General features: G+C 40.5%; 2 protein-coding genes across 3 annotated transcripts; both read left to right on the forward strand.

The window, feature by feature from the left end:
• Nucleotides 1-6,234: 6,234 nt before the first annotated feature.
• On the forward strand, nucleotides 6,235-6,915 carry LOC129162986 (small integral membrane protein 30). The gene has a single exon (XM_054739624.2). It carries the CDS (start codon nucleotides 6,326-6,328, stop codon nucleotides 6,512-6,514), a length of 189 nt encoding a protein of 62 aa, XP_054595599.1. The 5' UTR covers nucleotides 6,235-6,325; the 3' UTR covers nucleotides 6,515-6,915.
• Nucleotides 6,916-8,948: 2,033 nt separating this feature from the next.
• gpr85 (G protein-coupled receptor 85) lies at nucleotides 8,949-13,460 on the forward strand. Of its 2 annotated transcripts, none has more exons than XM_015957403.3 (2): nucleotides 8,949-9,351; nucleotides 10,432-13,460. In XM_015957403.3, the coding sequence occupies exon 2, from the start codon at nucleotides 10,601-10,603 to the stop codon at nucleotides 11,732-11,734; it is 1,134 nt and encodes a 377-aa protein (XP_015812889.1). In that variant the 5' UTR covers nucleotides 8,949-9,351; nucleotides 10,432-10,600; the 3' UTR covers nucleotides 11,735-13,460. The 2 variants fall into 2 exon arrangements, with proteins under 2 accessions (XP_015812889.1, XP_015812896.1); XM_015957410.3 differs by having other exon boundaries at nucleotides 10,450-13,460.
• The last annotated feature ends 7,791 nt before the right edge of the window (nucleotides 13,461-21,251 follow it).

The following is a 21,251-nucleotide window of genomic DNA, read 5'->3' on the forward strand; positions in this document are numbered from 1 at the left end:
GAATTAACATGATGAACTAAGGCATCAATTTGTGAGGGGTTAGAACTGAAAATATTGCCCTCTGCTACATGCCTCTGAGATGCTGAGGACAGAAAAGATGGAACAGTTGATTTAAAAGATGCAACTGCGTTATCAGATAGAGACCGACTATAATGAAATTTACTTTCATGTCTCGAAAACTCAGTTATAAAAAATTCAAAGGTTATCAGAAAGTGGTCCAAGAGGACTGGATTATGTGGAAAGATTGTTATTTCCTCACACTCTATGCCATAAGTCAGCACAAGGTCCAATGTATAATGGCAGGAGTGGGTGGAACTATGTATTCTTTGAGTAAAACCAATTGAGTCCAAGATATTACTAAAGGCTACATTGAGGCTATCATTTTCAATGTCCACATGAATATTAAAATCCCCCACTACAATGACCTTATCAGTATTTAGCACCAAATCTGATGAAAAAATCAGAGATCTGATCCAAAAACTCAGAGTAAGGGCCTGGTGGACGATATAAAACTACAAACAAGAGTGGTTTTACAGTTTTGCAATCTGGATTAGGAAAACTAAGAATAAGATGTTCAAACGAACTGTAGCTATTAATTGGTAAGGGACTGATTAATTAGTCCGAATGAAAAATGGTTGCTACTCCTCCTCCTCGCCCTGTACTTCGAGCAATTTGATGATTTAAATAATTTGAAGGAGTCGACTCATTTAAGCTAACATAGTCCTCTTGCTGCAGCCAGGATTTTGTGAGAGAGAGCAAAGAGATCTGATTATCACAAATCAAGTCATTAACTAACAAAGTCTTAGAAAAAAATGGATCTAATGTTCAACAACCCACATTTAATTTTTCTAGTTTTCTGCTCAGTTGAATTTGTTCTAATATTTATGAGATTTCCATGATTTGCTTTGTTAAGCCTGATATTTAATCTGTGTGGTTTTGGCCGTGGGCAGAACACTGTCTCTATGGGGTAGTGGGTGGGTAACAGTACAGAAGCTGCAGAGGGGTGGGTTAAACTACGACTCTGCTTCCTGGTCTGGACCCCGGGTTGTCATGGAGGACTAATAAAACTGGCCATGTTCCTAGAAAGAAGAGCTGCTCCATCCAAAGAGGGATGGATGCCGTCTCTCCGCATCAGACCAGGTTTTCCCCAAAAAGTTTTCCAATTATCAATGTAGCCCACGTTGTTTTCAGGTCACCACCTAGACAACCAGCGGTGGAAGGACAGCATGCGGCTAAACATGTCGTCACTGGTCCGATCAGGCAGGGGGCCAGAGAAAATTACGGAGTCCGACATTGTTTTGGCAAACTTACACACCGAAGCAACATTAATTTTAGTGACCTCCGATTGGCGTAACCGGGTGTCGTTACCGCCAGCGTGAATAACAATCTTACTGTATTTACGCTTATCCTTAGCCAGCAGTTTCAGATAAGATTTAATGTCGCCCGCTCTGGCCCCAGGTAAACATTTAACTATGGTTGCTGGAGTCTCTAATGCCACGTTTCTGACTATGGAGCTGCCAATGATCAGAGTCGGCTTATCAGTGGGTGCGTCACTGAGCGGGGAAAATCTATTAGAAACGTGGACGGGTTGGTGGTGGCCCACGGGCTGGGTTCTATGCTTCCTGCGTACCGTCACCCAGCCGGCCTGAGGTCCCGGCTGCTCGGGTTCTGCTGGAGGGTCGCTACGGGGTTGTTCTGAGCTAGTTAGCCCCGAGCTAGCTAAGTAGCTACGGCTGTTTACGGGCTTTTCAACAGCGCGGAGCCGGGACTCCAATTCCAACACCCTCGCCTCCAAAGCTACAAAAATGCTACATTTATTACACGTACCATTATCACTAAAGGAGGCAGAGGAGTAACTAAACATCTGACACAGAGAGCAAGAGATAGGAGACGGAGAAGAAGAGACAGAAGTAGCCATAGCCGTGCTGAGGCTAAGCTAACTGGATGAGCAAACTGTTCAGTACCAAATAAACTGCGTGCAAACTCAAATGGTTCCCTAAAAGCTAGGTGGAACAACAGAAAATGTGTGTTTTAGCGTGCTTTTGTGCTACAATAACTCAGAGATATCCAAGTACAGAGAAATTAAATCAGCTTTAGCGAGCCCCAAACACCAAACAGCTACACGTAGTGCAACACTGAAAACAGGAAACAGGAAACTCCTTACCGCCAGGACATCTCTCCTCTGACTGGCTGACAGCAATGCGACTGTCCCAGGGACTCTGTTTGCTTTGCCACGTTGATATTTTATCTTCACAAATAACGCTACTGGATGCTAAATCAACAACAACATTCCCCGTCAGGAGCCAAGATGGGTGAGCCCATTGTGGCAATAGGAAGTGCTAATGCTAATGCTCATGTCACTGGCTTATCTAATCGATTGTTTCCCTGTCTATTATCTTTCAGTGGCTAATGGAGGAAATAAGGGTAGAAGACTGTTTTCACTAGGGATGAGCCGGATACTTGTTTCAGACGAGTATCCGGTACGGATAAAGCATTTTTGACGAACACGAGCATGAAATGAGTAAAAGTCGTAAATATCTGTAATCGTGCTGAAGGAAAATCCTCATTGGGTAACTGACTGTCTTCACGCTCTGTGATTGGCCAGTCACATAGAGCGCCCGCCCCTCCCTACACACAAAACTCTCTAGCCGGCCGGGAGCGGAGTCCGTTTGGATCATCCATGCACACACACAGACAGTAACGGATCTCGTTGTGATTGCTTCACTGTTGCTCACGTTTCTTCAGTTTTCCCTAGGTTTTCTTCAGCTCGCCTCTTTTTCGGTTGAATATTTAAAGTTACTTTTTTGTAACTTACATGGTGCATTTGACAAGACAGAGCTGACGTGCTGCATCAGTCACTACCTCTGCTTCGGTCAGGATTTTTATTTTTTTAACTCCATCTCTCTCCCTCTCACCCCCTCTATCTCTCAGACACACACACCTTAATCAACATTGTTTTGTTTAACTTTGTGTGGCAAAATGCCAAGAACGTTAAGAAAAAAATCAGTTTAATCAAATTAAAATTAAAAAAACATACATAAAATTGTGTCTGGTTCTAGCATTTCATATTTCCTAGTTCCTACTGCAAGAGTTCAGATGCATTAATTCATGCACTTAAATATTAATGTGCTGATTTTATTGAAACACTTGTTCTGTAATAGTTTATTTACTATTGTGATCAAAAATGTTTAATCTCAATTCTGAGGCTGCTCTGTAAATAGTTTTCAAATAAACAATACACATATCAACTTCTGATCATTCCATATCAATTTCAGACTTAAAATAATATATTGATGTAAACCACACCCACTTCTGGTTAAACCACGCCCACTTCTGGGTTATGCCACGCCCATTCAGAGTACAGCTACAGATACAGATAACTGAGTTGGTTGAACAGATACAGATACAGATAGAGATAGTGGTGTACTCGCTCATCCCTAGTTTTCACATGTAGCCTGCATGTTAAACTCTGAGTAACCATTCATATTTCATAAAAAAATAGTCAAAAACTGTTTCTCAGTGAACTCGGCCTTCAAGGATGCGCTGGGTTACTGGTATGGCTCTAAAAAAAGATTTTATCAGATAATCCTACCGTGTGTGGTGGATCTAGGATTGTCTTGGTCCAATTTCGAAGACTAGTGTGCACTTTCCAATAAGAAAGTGAAGTGAAAGAATCATGTTGCATGCTCCTAGACCACTATATTTGTTTACTACAAAGTCCATTTTACTTTTGAGAGGTTTTAAATGATTTCCCTTCTTACTAGGGAGTGTCCATGTGTGAAATCAATGTGTGTATGTGGTATGTCGTTTTGCCGTGTGGCCGAACACCACACACTGGGACCAAAACGGTTATATCCATGCTTTTTTTAATTGCCACAAGTGTTGTTTCGTGTTTTGAAAATTGTCAATTTAAAATCCTGCATCGTGAACCAGGCCTAAGCTAACTCAGACGTGGCTGATTCCCCCCAAAAAATAAATAAACAGGAAACCACAACAGCAGAAGTGCATAGCTTCCCACATCCTACACTTTAGCATTTGCATGCTAACATAATTCAAATTAGGATCTTTTTGAGTTTTCATAGTCAACCAAAAAGAAAACTTTACTGGACTTTCTGAGGATGAATCAAAACACCCTACTACTGATTATTAAGAGGTTCTTTGATGGGCTTTAATTGCCATGTGTTTTGCTCAAGGCAGGGACTCAGATCAGACAGGACTCCGAATTTTACACGTAGTATATGTGAGACAAACTGCCAAACAGACAGCAGGCACAAGTGAGGGAGCGTATGATTTAACAGGCCAGAACAGCGTGCAGAGACGGTGTGTGCCTACTCATCTCATCACTCAGAGCAGGCAGGTACAGAAGTATGGCGGCTTTACAAGGTCAGTGTTTTACTTTGACTCGCGCTTGCTAATTTAATTACAGGCAGGGTGCCACAGAAGAGCATGCAGAGACAAACAGATGCTACAAACACAGATTCCCCACTGTTCTACAAGCCATACAATTTGTAGCATAAAGCTGCTGACATGTTTGGTCACAGCATCAGTCATTTATCAGGAAATTTGTGCTTGTGGAGAATTGGCGTGCAAAACAGTTTTGGACAGGCTCAAATATAGTTATATTTTTAGCCATTTTGAAGCAAAGGTTGTAAATATTTACTGTCTCACGCACTGTAGCTTTTTTTTTTTTTTTTTTTTTTTTGCAGCAGTATCCAAAGTTAAAGGAAAGTAGCTTTCTGAATGGCCTCTGTTTGGAGAGATAACTTTTACCCTTTGTCAGGGCTAACATCACCCAAGAGACTATATGTTGTTGCTGGGCTGCTTAAACAGCTGAATTTAAAAGAAAATTATAGTTTGCGCAGGGTTGTAATATGGGGGAGCTAACGCCTCCCCTCGGGTATTGTCCCTGGATTTGCTTCAACCAGAACCGGAAACCAACAATGACAAACGAGATGGCGCTAAATACTATTCTCCATTTCTAGGTCCAATCGTCTTTTGTTGTCTGTGACTTCGAATGGAGTTTTTCATTTTGGGACTCTGGTAGTTTGTCCTATATTTGAAGTGGTAGCAACCAGCTGTTTTTCCCTCTGTGATGTTATTGAGCTGCCAACCTCTTCCACCAGTGCTGTTCACGCGAGTGCATAATGAATGGAGGACCCAGGGAAGTGCGGAGATTCAACGAGACTGACAACCAGCTGGTCTAATAGCTGCTTTCAGTCTGAAACGTGTTATTGGTAGAGGTTTTAAGAAAAACGCAAGAAAACAACTTTATTGAATATTCTGATTGGATACACATTCATTCCAGAAGCGCTGCGCCACCAAAGATAGGATTGGGTTTTATTTTTGCAGCGAGCCACTTCTAGGATACATCAATTTCCACAGTTAACATAGGGCTAGACAGAAACTCACACAAGCATTCGGCAGTGAACCAGCTGACACACGCGAGACACCGGTTTGTCCCTGCGCTGAGTGGCACATGGATATGAACGACAAAAAGTAGTCCCGTTGTAATGTGAAGTTGTAAATTTACCCGGCTTTGTGTCTGAGATTTAAATTAGTCATGCTTTCAGAGGCAAATCCTTTTGTGAAGCTAAACGGTGCAGATACAGTACCCCAGAAACTAGCCATAACTAGTTTCCTGAATGACTTTCCCCCTGAAAATCTCTGAGCATGGGGTAAGGAACGCAAACAACCTCATGTCTAAAAATAGGAACTATCCCTTTAAGGTCTATACGTAGATGCATTTTTGTCTAGTTGACAATCATTTGCCAAAAGCTCAAATTTCTTTACTACAATGTAAGCAGTCATTCTATGTCCACCATTATAAGGTGTCCAGTCTTCTTCTAAATTGTTATTTTGGCTAAAATAATAATAAGGTCCAGCAGGACTTGACCCTTAGCTGTGTCTTGCTGCTGCTAGTGATATTTATACATCTGCATAATTGTGTGATGCAATACTGATTGCATTGCAGATGTTTATTAAAAGCTGTGGCATGAACCTTAATGGATTTTTTTTACAATGAAGTACTTTTAGGACAGCAGGAATACACTGATTTTGGCCTTGTTTCGACTAGCCGTTAGCACATCAGTCATGAGGGATGTATAAAGTCATTGAAAAGTATTTTTTTGTTTCAAATAATAAAACAGCTGTTTATTTTAGGGGGTTGGGGGAGGAGGCTCGTCCATAAAGCAGCGATGCTATTGGCTGAGCGCAGCAGGAAGTCCAGCCGCTGATCTGCTGTCATCTGACTTTGACGCAGGCGCGCTCCAGCTCTCCGAAAGTCAGCAGCAACAACAGGAGTAATCATATTAATAAAGAGGTCAGCATGGCTCCCAGAGTTGACTTTCTAAACCTCGCAGCGATCTTCTGGCTGTTGCTTTCCTCTTTCATCCCTCCCGTGGAGGCTTACGACGGGGGCGACGCTCTGGCCCTGCTGCTCGGCACCGTCCTGGCCGTGGTGGGGCTGTGCGCCTGCCTCGGATGGTACGCACGGAAGCGAAACGAGCTGATATGACGACGATCACGGAAGGTCTGGGTTTTCAAGGCCTGCGCTGAAATTACTCTTCCGTTTGTGGGCCTGTTTTTGGCGCAAAACAAACTGTTAAGAGGCGTGCCTTTGTGCATCAGTTGTGCAAAAAAGCTGAACAGAAACCACGTGAAGCTGGAGAAGCAGGAAAGAAACCCGGAAGTGCGCACTGAAATGAACCAAACACTGTTGCCTTGTGTCACAAAAATACTGCTAAACTTTCTTTTTACGCTTGAAATCCGCTGCCAGTTGTTGTTCAGTCTAAATGGATCGTTGTGGTTGTTACATGAGGCCTGATGACATTGCTTTGTTTGATCCACAACAACACAGCTTTGCCTGACCTAAGAACGTGGCAGCTTTTGTTAAAATAAATCAATCTGTTCCTCCTGGATTATTTCATTCGTGCACACAACTCAATGATTAGTTTCTTGACGAGAAATGTGAGGTTGGTGATTCAAAAGTTGTATAAAACTGATCAAAAGTAGAGATCATTATTATTTTCAATATGCTTTTATATAAAATTAGTTGAGAAATCATTTTATTTTAGCAAATCCTCCAATAATCACTTTTACTGCATTAAAAACTCACTCAAATACATAAAGGTTTTTGCCTAAGACTTAGGTTATTTAAATTAACTCATTCATTTTATCTCTGATCAGTTCCAAATGTGTCCCAACCATGTATGTTGATGGTCCCAACATATTTTTCCAAATTTAACCTGAAAGTAACACGTTTTTTTTATTGAGGGGTTGAATGCAGAATGGTTCAGCACTTGTTTTAATTGTTAAAATATTCCAACGTTACTTTTATTTGCAGATCTATAAGTACTTAGTATTATACTTCTGAACCGTTTGATTAGAGCACAAGTTCCTTATATTGTTGAAATCGACTGAGTAAAATCTACAAAATAAAACTACAAAAATATGTTGACATCTAAAAAAATGATTAACTTCTCTCTGTTAATTTAAATTACAATTATAATCCACAGATGTATAAAAATGCTTAAGTTTAATCTTCACAGCAGCTATTATGACTTTAAGGGGAAAGCACTGGAATGAATTCCACTCCAGATGCTGCAGATGCTAAATGCTCTGCAAAACTGCAAACAAGCAACTTCTAAATGGAATGCAGCCCTAATGGACAAGATGGGTTAAAATAAAAATATAATCCTTTAAATTTTATCTGAGCCTTATATTTAAGTTGACCATCCATCCAAAGAGTGAGTTCTGGGTCCACCGGTCCACCCACAGTCTCAAAATCAGTAAATCAAGTTCTTGGACTCTTGTGCAAAAACTTTTATGCACTAGGATGCAGATGGTGTAGTACAGGTTTTGGTAGTTTAATATTTAATTGCATTAAAATAGTTTGCAGGAACTCAAGAGCCACTGTCCTGCGTGGTTTAAATGTATTCCTGCTGAATTTCTTCCTCAGCATCGCCATGAGCTCTGCAGAAATTTGTTAACCACCAATTAGTTTAAAACTACGTGTTCAAGCAGAGAAATTACTAAAATGTTGCAGCTAATGTTTTTCAACAAATGAGCATATTTGAAATATGGTTAAACTAAACATGGATGATCAAATTTTCTTTAGTTTTGTTTGTACTAAAACATGTATAATGTAATATCAGTTTACCCTTTTAATCCCAAATAAACCTTTTTATTTTCCAGGTGTGTGAATACGAAATTACCAAGCAGCAATTCAACAAGTTAATAAATCAGACGTTTTCTTTGTTTCAGAACTTACACCTGATAACAGATTTTCTGAGATTTACAGAAAATGTGTAATGGGCATCGTTCCTCAAATGAAGAATTGGTGCATCTTCATAAAATAATACATTCTTCACATAGTATTTCAAAATATTGCACGTTGGAATTTGCAATAATTACGTTTTAACTAATACAGCTGCAATATTGTTTACATTATTTATCACACACACACACACACACACACACACACACACACACACACACACACACACACACACACACACACACACACACACATATATGTAATCATTGCACAAAGCCTTTAACAAATATTATATAAGTCTGCAGAAAGGCTGCAGAATACTCCCTACATTGTAGCAAATGTTTCACCTGTACCCCTTTATGCATGATAACTATTAATTCATGCTCATTGCCCCTGCTGATGCTCTCTGATGTTTTTCATGTGTTTGCAGCATTTTAAGTGTGCACGTGGCCATTGTTGGCTGTATGGTGACACTGCTTGTGACATCACAGCTCTATATACAAGGTTGAAATATCAAATCCTATGAATTTCTCATGCTGACCAGGCAGAATGAACAGCAGAGTGCAAAGTGCTTGTCAATTATGTATACAGTACATAAAGAGTACCTTGATGTGAGCCATGCCAACCTCATTTAGCCTCTCTCTGCACCGGAAGTGGAGGGCAAATATTAGAATTAAGTCAAATTAAAACAAACATTCACCTTATGCGTCTCTTGCACAATTAAATCCTTTAAACGTTATCATTTAACTTAAGTCTTCATCTTGAGTGTGTGAGTAGGAAAAAAAATAATCATGTAATCTGCAGTAAGGCGTTACCGGCCAGCAGTGGCCCTGTTGAGCAGATGTTACCGTCAGAGAGACAGAGTTGCTGCTGCTGCTGCAACAAGAGACAAGACGCGTCTTGGATCACAAATAGGGGGATGCAGAGCGCATGCGCACTGCGCTCCGTTTACTGTAGGATATTCACCGTAGAGGAAAAAAAGGGGGACAGGCATCAAATCTTTCAAAAACGGCAAAAACCCGACTTGTGCCATGTAACTACACAACAGGAGGGACGTGAAACAGGATTATCAACAGGTAGGGGTTTGATTGATCGTGTGATCAGATCTTTCTTCTCTCGTCTCTTTCTCTTTTTTCTCCCGTTCTTTCCTTTTTCTCCGGCCTTATGTGATTCTGGGTAATTCATACAAACGGAGCCTAATTCCAGTCGAATGGACGTGCGGATCCGCTGCTTCATCCCGGCCGACTTGGCACGCGTTTATTTGATTATTATTGTTGTTATTATCGTTAATAACCCATCTTTTCGTGATTTTTACGTAAATCTGTCGGATTTAAACGCACCTTGCAGATTAAGGGGACGTATTTACACGCGTGAGTGCAAACAAACGTCTTTATTGTTTCATTCAGAGCGTCCCCCCCAGAAAATGGAAGGAATGTCGTTTACTAGCGCCGTGTCGTTTTATTCCCCTCCATCCGGGTGATAATCACCCTCCGCGCATCAAAAAACCTAAATTTTACGCCAACATTGATCACGTCAGGAGCTGATGACGTTCACCTAAGTGTCTGTAATTAGGAATATGTTTGATGTTGTGGAAAATAGAGGTCGACTGATAGGCTCCGATGGGAGCCGCGTTTATTTAACAGGATCTCTTTAATCAGACAGGAAAAACCTATTTTATTTAGCTGTTAATAAAAGGTAGGACGAGCGCATCCGAGAGCCATCCTCTCCTCCTGCAATGGGTGTGATCAATAGGGCTTAGTTTTTCTTTTTGTCTGCATTTGTCTTTATTTCCTCAGTGCGTCTAAATGCCCCCCCCCCCCCCCCATCCCCTCCTCCTCCCTCTTCTCCTAAAAGAAGAAGGGATGGAGGGAGAGAGAGAAATGAATTCCAACTCAGACCCTTGGCGATTGTGGAACTGGCTCCTTCCCTACATATAAAAATGCGTCGTTCCTTTAATGAATGCTGCGCCGCTGCACTGTTGCCACCCTCTTGTTCAGGAAAATTCCAGGGCAACATAAAAGAAACCCCCTCCACTGATCAGCTGTGTCTCTTCCGGCTGCTCAAGTGTTTAAAAGCAAATGTGAATCTAAACATTGTAGACTGTGCCAGTGCTGCTGTTTAGGACCGGATGCTGATGGCTGGATGATGTTTTTCAGGGACTCTTTTTTTCCTAGGTGTGATGAGACAAAGAAACAACGGATGCCTTAGAGAAGAGGTTGCCTGTATGCCTGGAAACCTCTTCAAAGCACACCACCAAATGGATCAAACACCTCCCCCTGCCACATCTAGATCATGATACTTGGCTGAAGCTATCCCGCTACATTTATGATCCCTCCTCCATCTATGGCGAACTATAGCCATGCAGGGGACCACACCATCTTGCAGAATGTCTCTCCTCTCGCTACATTCCTTAAACTGACCTCTCTGGGTTTTATCATTGGAGTCGGTGTGGTAGGGAACCTCCTGATCTCCATCCTGCTGGTCAAAGACAAGAGCCTGCACCGGGCGCCCTACTATTTTTTGTTGGACCTGTGCACCTCTGACATCCTGCGCTCAGCCATCTGCTTCCCCTTTGTCTTCACCTCGGTAAAGAATGGATCTGCCTGGACCTACGGCACGCTAACCTGCAAAGTGATTGCCTTCCTGGGTGTGCTCTCTTGTTTCCACACAGCATTCATGCTATTCTGCGTCAGCGTGACCCGTTACCTGGCCATAGCGCATCACCGCTTCTATACCAAGAGGCTGACTTTCTGGACGTGCTTAGCTGTCATTTGCATGGTGTGGACGTTGTCAGTGGCTATGGCGTTCCCTCCGGTGCTAGATGTTGGGACGTACTCCTTCATCCGAGAGGAGGACCAGTGCACCTTCCAGCACCGTTCCTTCAGGGCGAACGATTCGCTGGGCTTCATGCTCCTGCTGGCGCTAATCCTCCTGGCCACGCAGCTGGTTTACCTCAAACTCATATTCTTCGTCCACGACCGTCGAAAGATGAAGCCCGTCCAGTTTGTGCCTGCCGTCAGCCAGAACTGGACCTTCCACGGGCCAGGCGCCAGTGGGCAAGCGGCGGCTAACTGGCTGGCTGGATTTGGTCGTGGCCCCACCCCACCCACCTTGCTTGGCATCCGACAGAACAGCAACGCAGCGGGCCGCAGGCGTCTTCTAGTGCTGGACGAATTCAAAACGGAGAAGAGGATTAGTAGGATGTTCTACATAATGACGTTTTTCTTCCTGGCGCTATGGGGGCCCTACCTGGTTGCCTGCTACTGGCGGGTGTTTGCAAGGGGCCCCGTGGTCCCCGGAGGTTACCTGACAGCAGCTGTGTGGATGAGTTTTGCCCAGGCTGGGGTCAATCCTTTCATCTGCATCTTCTCCAACAGGGAGCTGCGGCGCTGCTTTAGCACCACGCTCCTCTACTGCAGAAAATCCAGGTTACCAAGGGAACCCTACTGCGTTATATGATGGTTTTGCTGGAGTTTTTTAACCGTCTATGTCTCTATTACCCTGATTGATCTTGATCTGGGCTCGTATCCATTGTACAGCGCACTCTCTCTTTCCATGTCTCTTCGTCTCATCCTCCAGTTTCGGCCCCAGCTCCTCCTTTCTCGTGACCCTTCTCCTCAGACGTAGAGGCGGAACTGCCAATCCCGTGGCTCTGCCGGAATTATCAAATATAAAAACAAACGAGGAAGGGAATGGGAATACGTGGATGGTATGGATCTCTTCCTGCGTTTATGTTCTAGTAAACAGACATGGTGGAAGGCCATACCGAAGCAGAGAAGCAAAAAGTTTGTTTTTTGTATTAATTTTTTTTGACAAAAAACACTGAAAAGAAAACCTGCTTTGGATAATTTGAGGATGCTTTACTCTGTGATGTGTGAAATACAAAAAAATATAAAAAGTAGATCGAAAAAGAGCATAAAACAAAGAAACAATACCTCTCAAGGAATTATTGGAAATGTTTTACAGTTTAAGAGTTGCACTAAAAAGAAGATGTAAAGATGCTTTTTTTTATTGGTCGATGGTTGCCAGCTGCGTTGCAAGGACAACTTTTCCTCCATTCTTTTGTTTTCTTCAAAGTAAAAAAAAACACACGAATGCTTTAATTTGCAACAGACAACAGAATTGCTGTAAGTAAAAGCAAACCTTGGTGACTGTTGGGATACACCATCACTGGAGGATAAAATGGTTTTAATGTAAGTGATATCTTTTTCCATTTCTTGGGCGGGGGTGGGGCGCTATGATCGGGGTGGGGGATTGACAACGTGTGGTGTTTTTGAAGTTGCAACTTTGAACTAGACTTTATTTCTCGTACTTTTACGTTCCATTATGTCCCCGTTGTCTGGCTTTGTTATTTTCTTAACAGTTTTTACAAAAAAAAGAGGAAAAACAAAGAAGTGATGGGTGGCTTTTGGGTGGGGGAATGAACTTTGTGCTTCAAAAAGACATTGAAGAAGTAGTTAAATGTTTCATCTGATCCGTGTACCTAAACACTCTCATATTGTTACAGTATTGCTGATGCCACTCCGGGTGTTCTTGCCTTAACGGATGATATTGTCATGTTTCTCGGTTTATGTTTTGCCTTTCTTTAGGTGCAAGGGGAGTTTGTTTTTTCTGTCACACGAGCGTGAAAATGCATGTCCATTTTTAAAAGCTGGTCCACTCCCATGAGCATCATCACAGGCCATAAACCGAACAGCCCTTGGTTTTTAATTTAATTTTTTTTTTTTGTAGTTCAGCAATGGTTTGCAACACCCCACAGAGTGCGCCAAGCACAGGGAGTGTATGTATGTGTGAGGGTGTGTGTGTGTGTTTGAATGGATGCGATGATGTGTGTGGATTAGACAACCGTCACTTCAAGACCAGAGCCTTAGTACTAAATCTTGCACAATTTGTAAAAAATGTAAAAGGAAAAAAAAAAGACATTTAAGGCACACTTGTCTTGTTTCTACTTTCCCTACATTTGCTCTCTACTGATTGTTTTCAATGATTTTTCTCTCTCTCTTGTGGCCATTTTAATATTTATTATGTATTCATTTTTGTATATTATAGATAGTGTGTAAGTATGTGAGTCTTTTATTTTGAAGTTCCGAATGTGAGTACAGTTTTGGTTAAGATTGCATTTGCTGAAAGTTAACTGTGTAATCTGTTGCTTTTTTGAAAATAAAACCGTTTCAATTTTGCCAAATTTGTTATTTTTATCAATGCATGACATATTTGTCAACAACTGGTTAAACTAATTAGAAATGCCCTTTTTTTTGCTGCTTTGGTCAAATGATGGAACTTGATATTCCTGGTTTAATAAATTAAATATTCAAACTATAAAATTATTCAAGATTCCAGAAATGCCTCAGTATTTAGAAAGTTCTTATGTACCTAAAACAATATTGTGTATTATTTCTATCACTTGCAAAATCAAATAATTGTACAAAGCGTCTAACCTTTACTTAAAATCAGCTCACTGAATAGATCCCTGTGTTTTCTCACTGTTACCAGTCTGCATGAAACAGGAACACCAAGGAATTTATGATGAAATGTTCAAAGCCACCATATGAAATGACAGCTAACCCTTTTCTGCACCCCAGAGCAGCAAATGACACAGCAGGTTGTTCCTTTCTGTTTTTTTTGTTTTTGTTTTGTTTTTAGTGTCAAGAAAATGAGTTGAAATATATGGAAAGGGGAACAAAGGAAATTATAGCAGCTTCACTTTCTATTTTCAAGAAGTGTCAAGTTTTGGAAATAAATAACTACTTCTAATAATTTGAATGATCTTATAAAGTCTAATTAAGCTTCTGTTAAGTTTTACAGTTCATTGTCTTCACCCATCGGTAAAGAATCAACACTTTTTCTCACACTTTAATTACAAAGAGCTCTTTATGAAGCAGGATTATTTCCTTTCTGCTGATGCAAAATTTTTAGTTGAGTGGTGTTTGTTAAATCCCAAATTCATAAGCTCATGAATCTGTTTACAAGTATGAATGTTTTTATTGAACACGTTTGGTTAGAGTTTTCAATGACAGGTTGTGTAAAAGCAACAAAAGATGGGTACTTATTTGCAGAATTCACATTCTGACATTGAAACATGTAAGTTTTCCAAACTGGAGAAATCAGCTAAGATAAATTTGTCATTTTAGGAGTTTAGCTGATTCGGTGAAGAATCAAGGTGCTTCAGAATGAGATCAAACTGGACATTTTGGTTTGCTTTATTGAATTTAGTTTGAAGTAATGCTAATGAAAACTGACACCGAAGTTAAGATGGTATTAATGTGTGTTTCCTTCTCACATAGCACAAACAAATGGTGATATTGTAGAGCTTGGGTCCATTTTTTTGCACGTTGTTTTGTTCAAATATTTTTGTTTCTGAAAAACAAAAGATGTCTGACATAGTCTGACTGGTTCTGGCTCAGTCCTCCTGTACCAATGTGTTTAAACCAGAGAAAATGTGATTGTTATGAGGCGGGAACGACTCTTTGCAGATGATACTTTTAATTGTTTGTTGGTACACATTTGCATTTGATACTAGCTGCCTGTTATAAACAGAAACATGTTTAGTTACTGGATTTCAATGAAAAGTTTGCACACAGTGTGAATTCCTTTTTCACAACTTTCGATGACAAAGCATTTAAAGGTTGAATATGGAACATGGACACTCTGGCGAACTCTGGTGTTCAGACTGCAACAACAGGACTAATTTTCCAGCCACTGCGATGTTGGTTCGCTGCTGACATGTTCCAGCACCATATTCAGAGACAAATCGTACAGGATAGGGACTAATTTCTGCTAATAAGTTTATTTTACAACAGTATTTATAGTTAGAACATCTTCTGGGCTCAGAATCAGCTGCTTGACTTGTCAAGTCAGCCATTTTACACAGTCCCAACCTCGCCTTGCTGAGCGGACTTTTTAGCACAATGGTGCCCTCTAGTGGCTGGTAGAAGTAAACATAAACACTGTCGTGCCCATCGTGCCCGACAAAATAAAAATTTGATTATTATTTTTTTAAATATTTCTTTTAAAGAAGAAAATGTGCATTCATCCTGCACACCTCTAAATGCCGCATGGATGTTTTTTTTATATAATTTATTAAAATGTTCCATCTTCTAACTTTAACATGTCTTATTGCTTTGCATGATTTAATGTAGATGATTTTTTTAACAGGCAAACAGATTTTTTTAAAGTGAGGATCGAAAGGCATCATTCAATTTGAGTGTCTCTGCTGGGTAAAGCTTTCTTCTATTCATTAAATATACAGAAAATCTTGATTAAAACGCAATACATACCCAAACCATGAAGTTCTTAGAGCATGCAGCATCTTTTTACAAGCAACTTGAAGAAAGAACAAATTAAAGACATGCTTTCAGTCACCACGATCATCACATGCACTTGCTTAAAAAGGACAAATGTTCGTTCTGCTGGAATTTAGGTTACTTTAAAATGACATGTTTATGAATTATGTTGGGAAAATGCCCCCAAAAATGTTACATTTTGGAATCTGTGGTTGTAGATTTGTGATCTCTTGCGTTTGTGTGTCACCTATGAAAAAGAGTGTTTAAAATGCATTGGTTTCATTCAACACTTTTATTTTGTACTTTTGGGATTGATTGATTGATCAGTAATCAAAATAATATTAGTAAGAGTTAAAATTGTCCAGTTTTTTTTCTGTTACCCAAGTTCTAGTTTCTTGTGCCGTCTTTTTTTTCTATTTTCAGTACATTCATAAACTTTTTTTGGGAGGAAATCCCAATAGATACAGTGTTGTTAAAATATTTGCGGCAACGCAAGTAAATGTGATGATTTTTTATATGAATGGATATTGAATCATCAAGCCTAACAATGTGTCAAAGAAAGGTCTCCAAGAACATGAAAAAGAGGAGAAAACCTCTGTGGATGTTGAAAATGTTGCATCATTATCAGTGTGTGAGAGAATATACAAAAAGGCAGCGCGAGTCTCCAAATACTAATTGCTTTGAATTTTTTTAAACAGAAAGTAATGAATCAATGAATATTCATTCACTTAATAATTCCAGTCTTCATGTGTTCATTTCCATCAGCCACCCTCTGCCAGGTTTTGCAGCCTATGATGAAAATGCCTTTTGCAGAGATTTTCCCTGTTTTAAATATTAACTGATTAAACTGCAGGATGGATCTTCAAAGGTTTCAACCTGCATATTTAAACCTTTTTCCCTTCTCCTGTAATGTGAGATTTATTAGTTGGACGCACTCCCTGAAAGTCTGCTTGGAGACATTTTTTGCGTAATAATAATCTTGAACTTGTCCAAGGCATCACATTTTTATAGACTGGAAGTCATCATAGAGGAGTTTAATGTGATCTCAAGAAATTCCAACATACCGGTATATGATGTTGTTTATCTGTATGTGACTTTTATTTTGAACCTTTCTGGAGGTTTTACACCAATTTTGAGGCAGATTTCCTGTCTGGCTCGATGTAAACTGCGGAGTTTGACTTGTTTTTTTAAAGCGAAGCCATAAACAATGGACTTAAAACATAATGATGGCGTCCCTTCGCTTCTGGGATGTGTCCTAAATGTTACACTTTGCTGCTGGTGGAAAGGAACCCGTCCACTATAACTGCGGCGAATTGCTGCAAAGTACGTTTCACAGCCATTTCACAACTCTTTCACGTCCGGTGGACATAAGGGGTCAGAAGTCCTATTCAACAGTGTCATATTGTTGACTTTTATGCCTGACTCCAGATTTATATTTCTCCTGAAAATGCTGAAGTTTAGCTCATTTAACTGATGTGCTGATTTATGGGACAGATTTCCAACTTATTGTTTCATTTGCCATTTGTAGAACGTTCACATGAAATGCCTAGTTTTATGTATTTTCTGCTGTTTACTTGCTGAAACATGGCCAGCGGGATAGCAAACAGCTTCTCTGACTGCGTGATTTGTAAGTTTTTGCTACTACTAATTTAGGGGGTTTTAAAGGATATTGTAGGTTGTCTTATGTGTAAAATCTGAGTTAAAAACAAATCTTTAAAACTTTATGTCAGCATTGGTGCTGCCGTAAAGACAACAAACATTACATGTTCTTTGCCCAAAAGGGTTAAAATGGTGAGGAGTGTACCTAATCTGTGTGTGTACTATTGATTATCTTATTTCGTATTCTAGTAACACTTAATATTCTTTGAGAAATATGTGTCTGAGGCTTTTATTGTGAAGGATGGAACAAAGTTTTAGCTTCATTTTAAGGTTTACTCAGTAAAAAACTCCTAAGACAGTCTGTTATGAAAACAGTATTACAGGGGCTGCATGGTGGAGCCTTGCAGCAAGATGGTTGCAGGTTCAACACCTGGCTGTGGCCTTTCCACACGGATTATGCATGCTCTCATCATTCACTCGTATGTTTTATCCGGGTTTTCTCCCACAGGCAAAAACAAGCATGTTAAAGTTAATTGGAGAGTCTAAGCATAAGCACCATCTCCCCCAACCATACTCAGGAATGAGTAATTTAGGAAAGTATGTATTTAACAATGAATGAAATACCAAATACAGACAGGTTCATCAGCACAGTGGTCACTTCTTACAGTTTCCCAGCATTTTGATTCAATTCTAGAAATAGTTTTGACTTCATGTTGAAAACAATGTGTTTATTACTTTCATCTTGAAATTTCCCACTTGTATTATTTTTCTCTTCATATTCGGACCATTTTGGGGGAAATTGTAGAATAAAGTGTTGTGCCCACTGCAGGAACCTTAGCTCTTACCTTCTGCTTTATCAATAAGACATGAAAAAGAGATAAGAAGAAGGGAACATGTATGAGAATGACATGTCTTTGTAGCATGTTAGCAGGCTGTGTTGCAAAAATCCTTTTGTTGCATCTAGTTTTTGGGCTGCATGGTGACGCAGTTGTTAGCACTGTTGCCTCGCGGCACGAAGGCTGCAGGTTTGAAACTCGGCTGTGGCCTTTCTGCGTGGAGTTGCGTGTTCTCCCCATGCATGCGTGGGTTTCCTCCGGTTTCCCCCACAGATCACAACATGCCCTATAGGTTATAAATTGTAAGTCGCTTTGGATAAAATAGTTTTCTTTCAGAGGAACTATTTGCAAATAAATCTGAAATCCCAGCACAGAACTCAATTTTTGTCTTTATTAAGACGCCAATTAGCTGTCGGTTGCTATCAGATGAAGGCAGCTTAAAGTAACAATCAAGCAAAGGTAAGACAAGAAAATGATTCCTGCTGCAAGGGGGGCACAGTGTCAAGGGCAATTTTTGTAACTAAAAAAGTGGTGATAGCAAAAATAACTGGTTCAAGTATAAATAAGGCTGTAAAGTTTTATTACTTTGTTGCTTTTACAGACAAGTAGCTATATGTCTCACCTGTAAGTGTTTTTGGCCTCAATTGCTGCTGATGGCTGCTCTGAAAATGGCAAAGACAATCAAAATGGACCAAACTCATGCAGAGGTTTTAGATAACAATTAGCAAACAAGCTAACATGATGTACGTTTGCCTGGAAAATGCTTGGTATATTATTTTCATTGTAACTTACTATGGCGGACCCACTTGGAAACAAGATGATTTATTTCAAGTGGCTGATCCTCCAAAGAGATAAGTAAATAATTATGACAGAATTCACTATAATGCTAACACTGTACATCACAGCTAATTACACTATCATCCTGTCAGTTGCAAAGAAAATGAAAACTCAACAAACTAGAGTCCCTTTAAAGAGCAGGTTCACTAAGAAACCATTTTACTTATATTTTTGAAAATAACACTCCTCCAGACTTGTGTTATTTGTGGAGATAAAACAGCAACGTTCGTGTGGTAGAGTCACGTTGCTGTTAGCCAATCAAAGGAGAGGTGTCTAAATATCAGGAAATGGGACCCCAAAAACCTGCAGTCTGAGGCCTAGTCCACATGTAGCCCGGTTTTTAAAAAAAATGAATATCCGCCCCTCCAAAAACTTGCATCCACACCACCTCGTTTAAAAAAAAAACTGTCCACACTTACCCGGATAAATACGTTGTTAAGGACATGTCAGACCTGTAGGCCGCAGTACTTCCCCCGTTCTTAACCTCGTCCTTCGTCTGTGGTCTTCCACAAGGAGCAGTAGTTCCGCTTGCAAAAACAAACAAGCAAAAAGCACTTGGACAAATGATAAAGCGAGCGCAGCTCTGAGGGCATCCATGATGCCGGCTAGTGTAAACACAGGTCGCACACGTGATGTCAGCATTTCTTTGTTGCGGAAAGTGACGTTGCGGACCTTAAAACTCCGGTTTTGTCTGTCCACACGCAGACACCCAAAACGGAGAAAACGCAGATCTTCACTTTGGCCGGAGTTTTTAAAAAGATCCGTTTTCGTGTGGATGACAGGCCAAAACGTAGTAAAATATCTACGTTTTGGCAGATCCCCGGCTACGTGTGGACAGGGCCTGAAGCTACTTTCTCCACCAGCAGACTACGTCCTCAAACAGGCGCAGCAGTAGATTTTCCCCCAGAGAACAGGCATTCGTTAGAGACCACGTGAAACGTAAACTAAATGTGAGAAAACCTATGCTTTAAACAATCACTCATTACCACATGTTACTGCAAAGGCACATAGGAATTCCAAAATAAAGGATCGCTAAAGATGGTTATCGTATGAAAAGAGACTGTTTATTACTGGCACAACAATTTCCTGCCTGGATGAATAAGAGGCATCTCAACACTTGACATTATGCATCGATGAAAGAACTATTGCAATAGGCAGTGGCTGTTTACACGTCCACCATAAGTGAACCAGAAGTTCAGTGCCATCAAATAAACCAGCTTCAGAATGCTAATCATGATTACACAAACTTATTCCACTCAGAAACCGCTCGAGGCTGAGTAAATCATTGAAATCCAAACACTTTAGCATAATGCTATTGCTCTGTAAGTGACTGATTTTTGCATCACCTCAACAGTCTGTGTAAATCTCAGTTTAGGACCCAAGCTATCGCAGGTTGAGCTTCTCTTACCATTAAATCCTTTTGGTTTTGGTAGGAGTCAGGAGCAAACATGCTACCGTCTGTTGCTAATGCTAAGAATGAATGATGCAGCCACGAGTAGAACGGGATTGGTGGGTTAGTACTTAAGCACTTGTACACCGATATTAGAATGTGGAAAAGGAGAGTACCGGTCTGTAGTAATCCCCCACCCATGAGGATTACCATGTCTTTCATGTTAGATTAAGGGGTCCCATGACACCCTGCTGTGCAGATATAGAATCAATGTGCAGGATGGTGTATTATCTGCATCGCTTTTGTGGTCATTGTTTGTTTGATTATTTGTTGCTTTTTAATGTTTTTTTCTGGTGTAAACAACGGACTAAACTCTGTCACTGCTGGTGCTTTCAGTGCTAACGGAAAGAACGACGAGTCTCAGAACCGTTATATTTGTTCTGTTGCGAGCCAACGTCTGTTATTTGTGCTCAAATCACACCGAGCTTGTAGCATAAAACCGACAGAACTTGCAAGCTTGGCAAATATTCTTCCAACATGCTAAAATATTTAGCATCTGGCTTTCAGGGCCTTTCAGGGTATTGCAGAAAAACGTAGGCTGAGATGGTCGTATTCTATTAGGAGTGCATTTCCACAGGACAATGAAAGGCCAACATGTGCTTTATAGTGTCTATTTAAAAACATCCAACCAACTGTTCACATCTGAGGCTCATTTGCCCAAGGAGTAAAGAAAATTACAGATATCTCTTCTTTTATTAAAGATATCACGAGGCTGATATATGTATTTAGGTATTTATCGCCCATCTGCATCACGACATTTGCGGAAAACATTCATATGGGTGATTTGTTCCCACTAATTCAGCATGTTTTGAGATGAATCCAAGGGCTTTTGGATAAAGTGGGGAGGGGGAGGGGGATTTAATCCACTCATCTTCTTGTGTTCCAGCCTGTTCAGCACATTCTATCTCTCCTCCTTCCATCCTTCTCTCCTCCCTTCTTTATTTTTGGAAACATCTCATTCTCGTGAGTCA

This window comes from Nothobranchius furzeri, chromosome 1 (genome assembly GCF_043380555.1).
Source record: "Nothobranchius furzeri strain GRZ-AD chromosome 1, NfurGRZ-RIMD1, whole genome shotgun sequence".
In the NCBI taxonomy this organism is placed as follows: Eukaryota; Metazoa; Chordata; class Actinopteri; order Cyprinodontiformes; family Nothobranchiidae; genus Nothobranchius; species Nothobranchius furzeri.

Coding starts and splice junctions, on each gene's coding strand:
- LOC129162986 (XM_054739624.2), top strand. CDS start 6,326: ATGGCTCCCAGAGTTGACTTTCTAAACCTCGCAGCGATCTTCTGGCTG.
- gpr85 (XM_015957403.3), top strand. CDS start 10,601: ATGATCCCTCCTCCATCTATGGCGAACTATAGCCATGCAGGGGACCAC.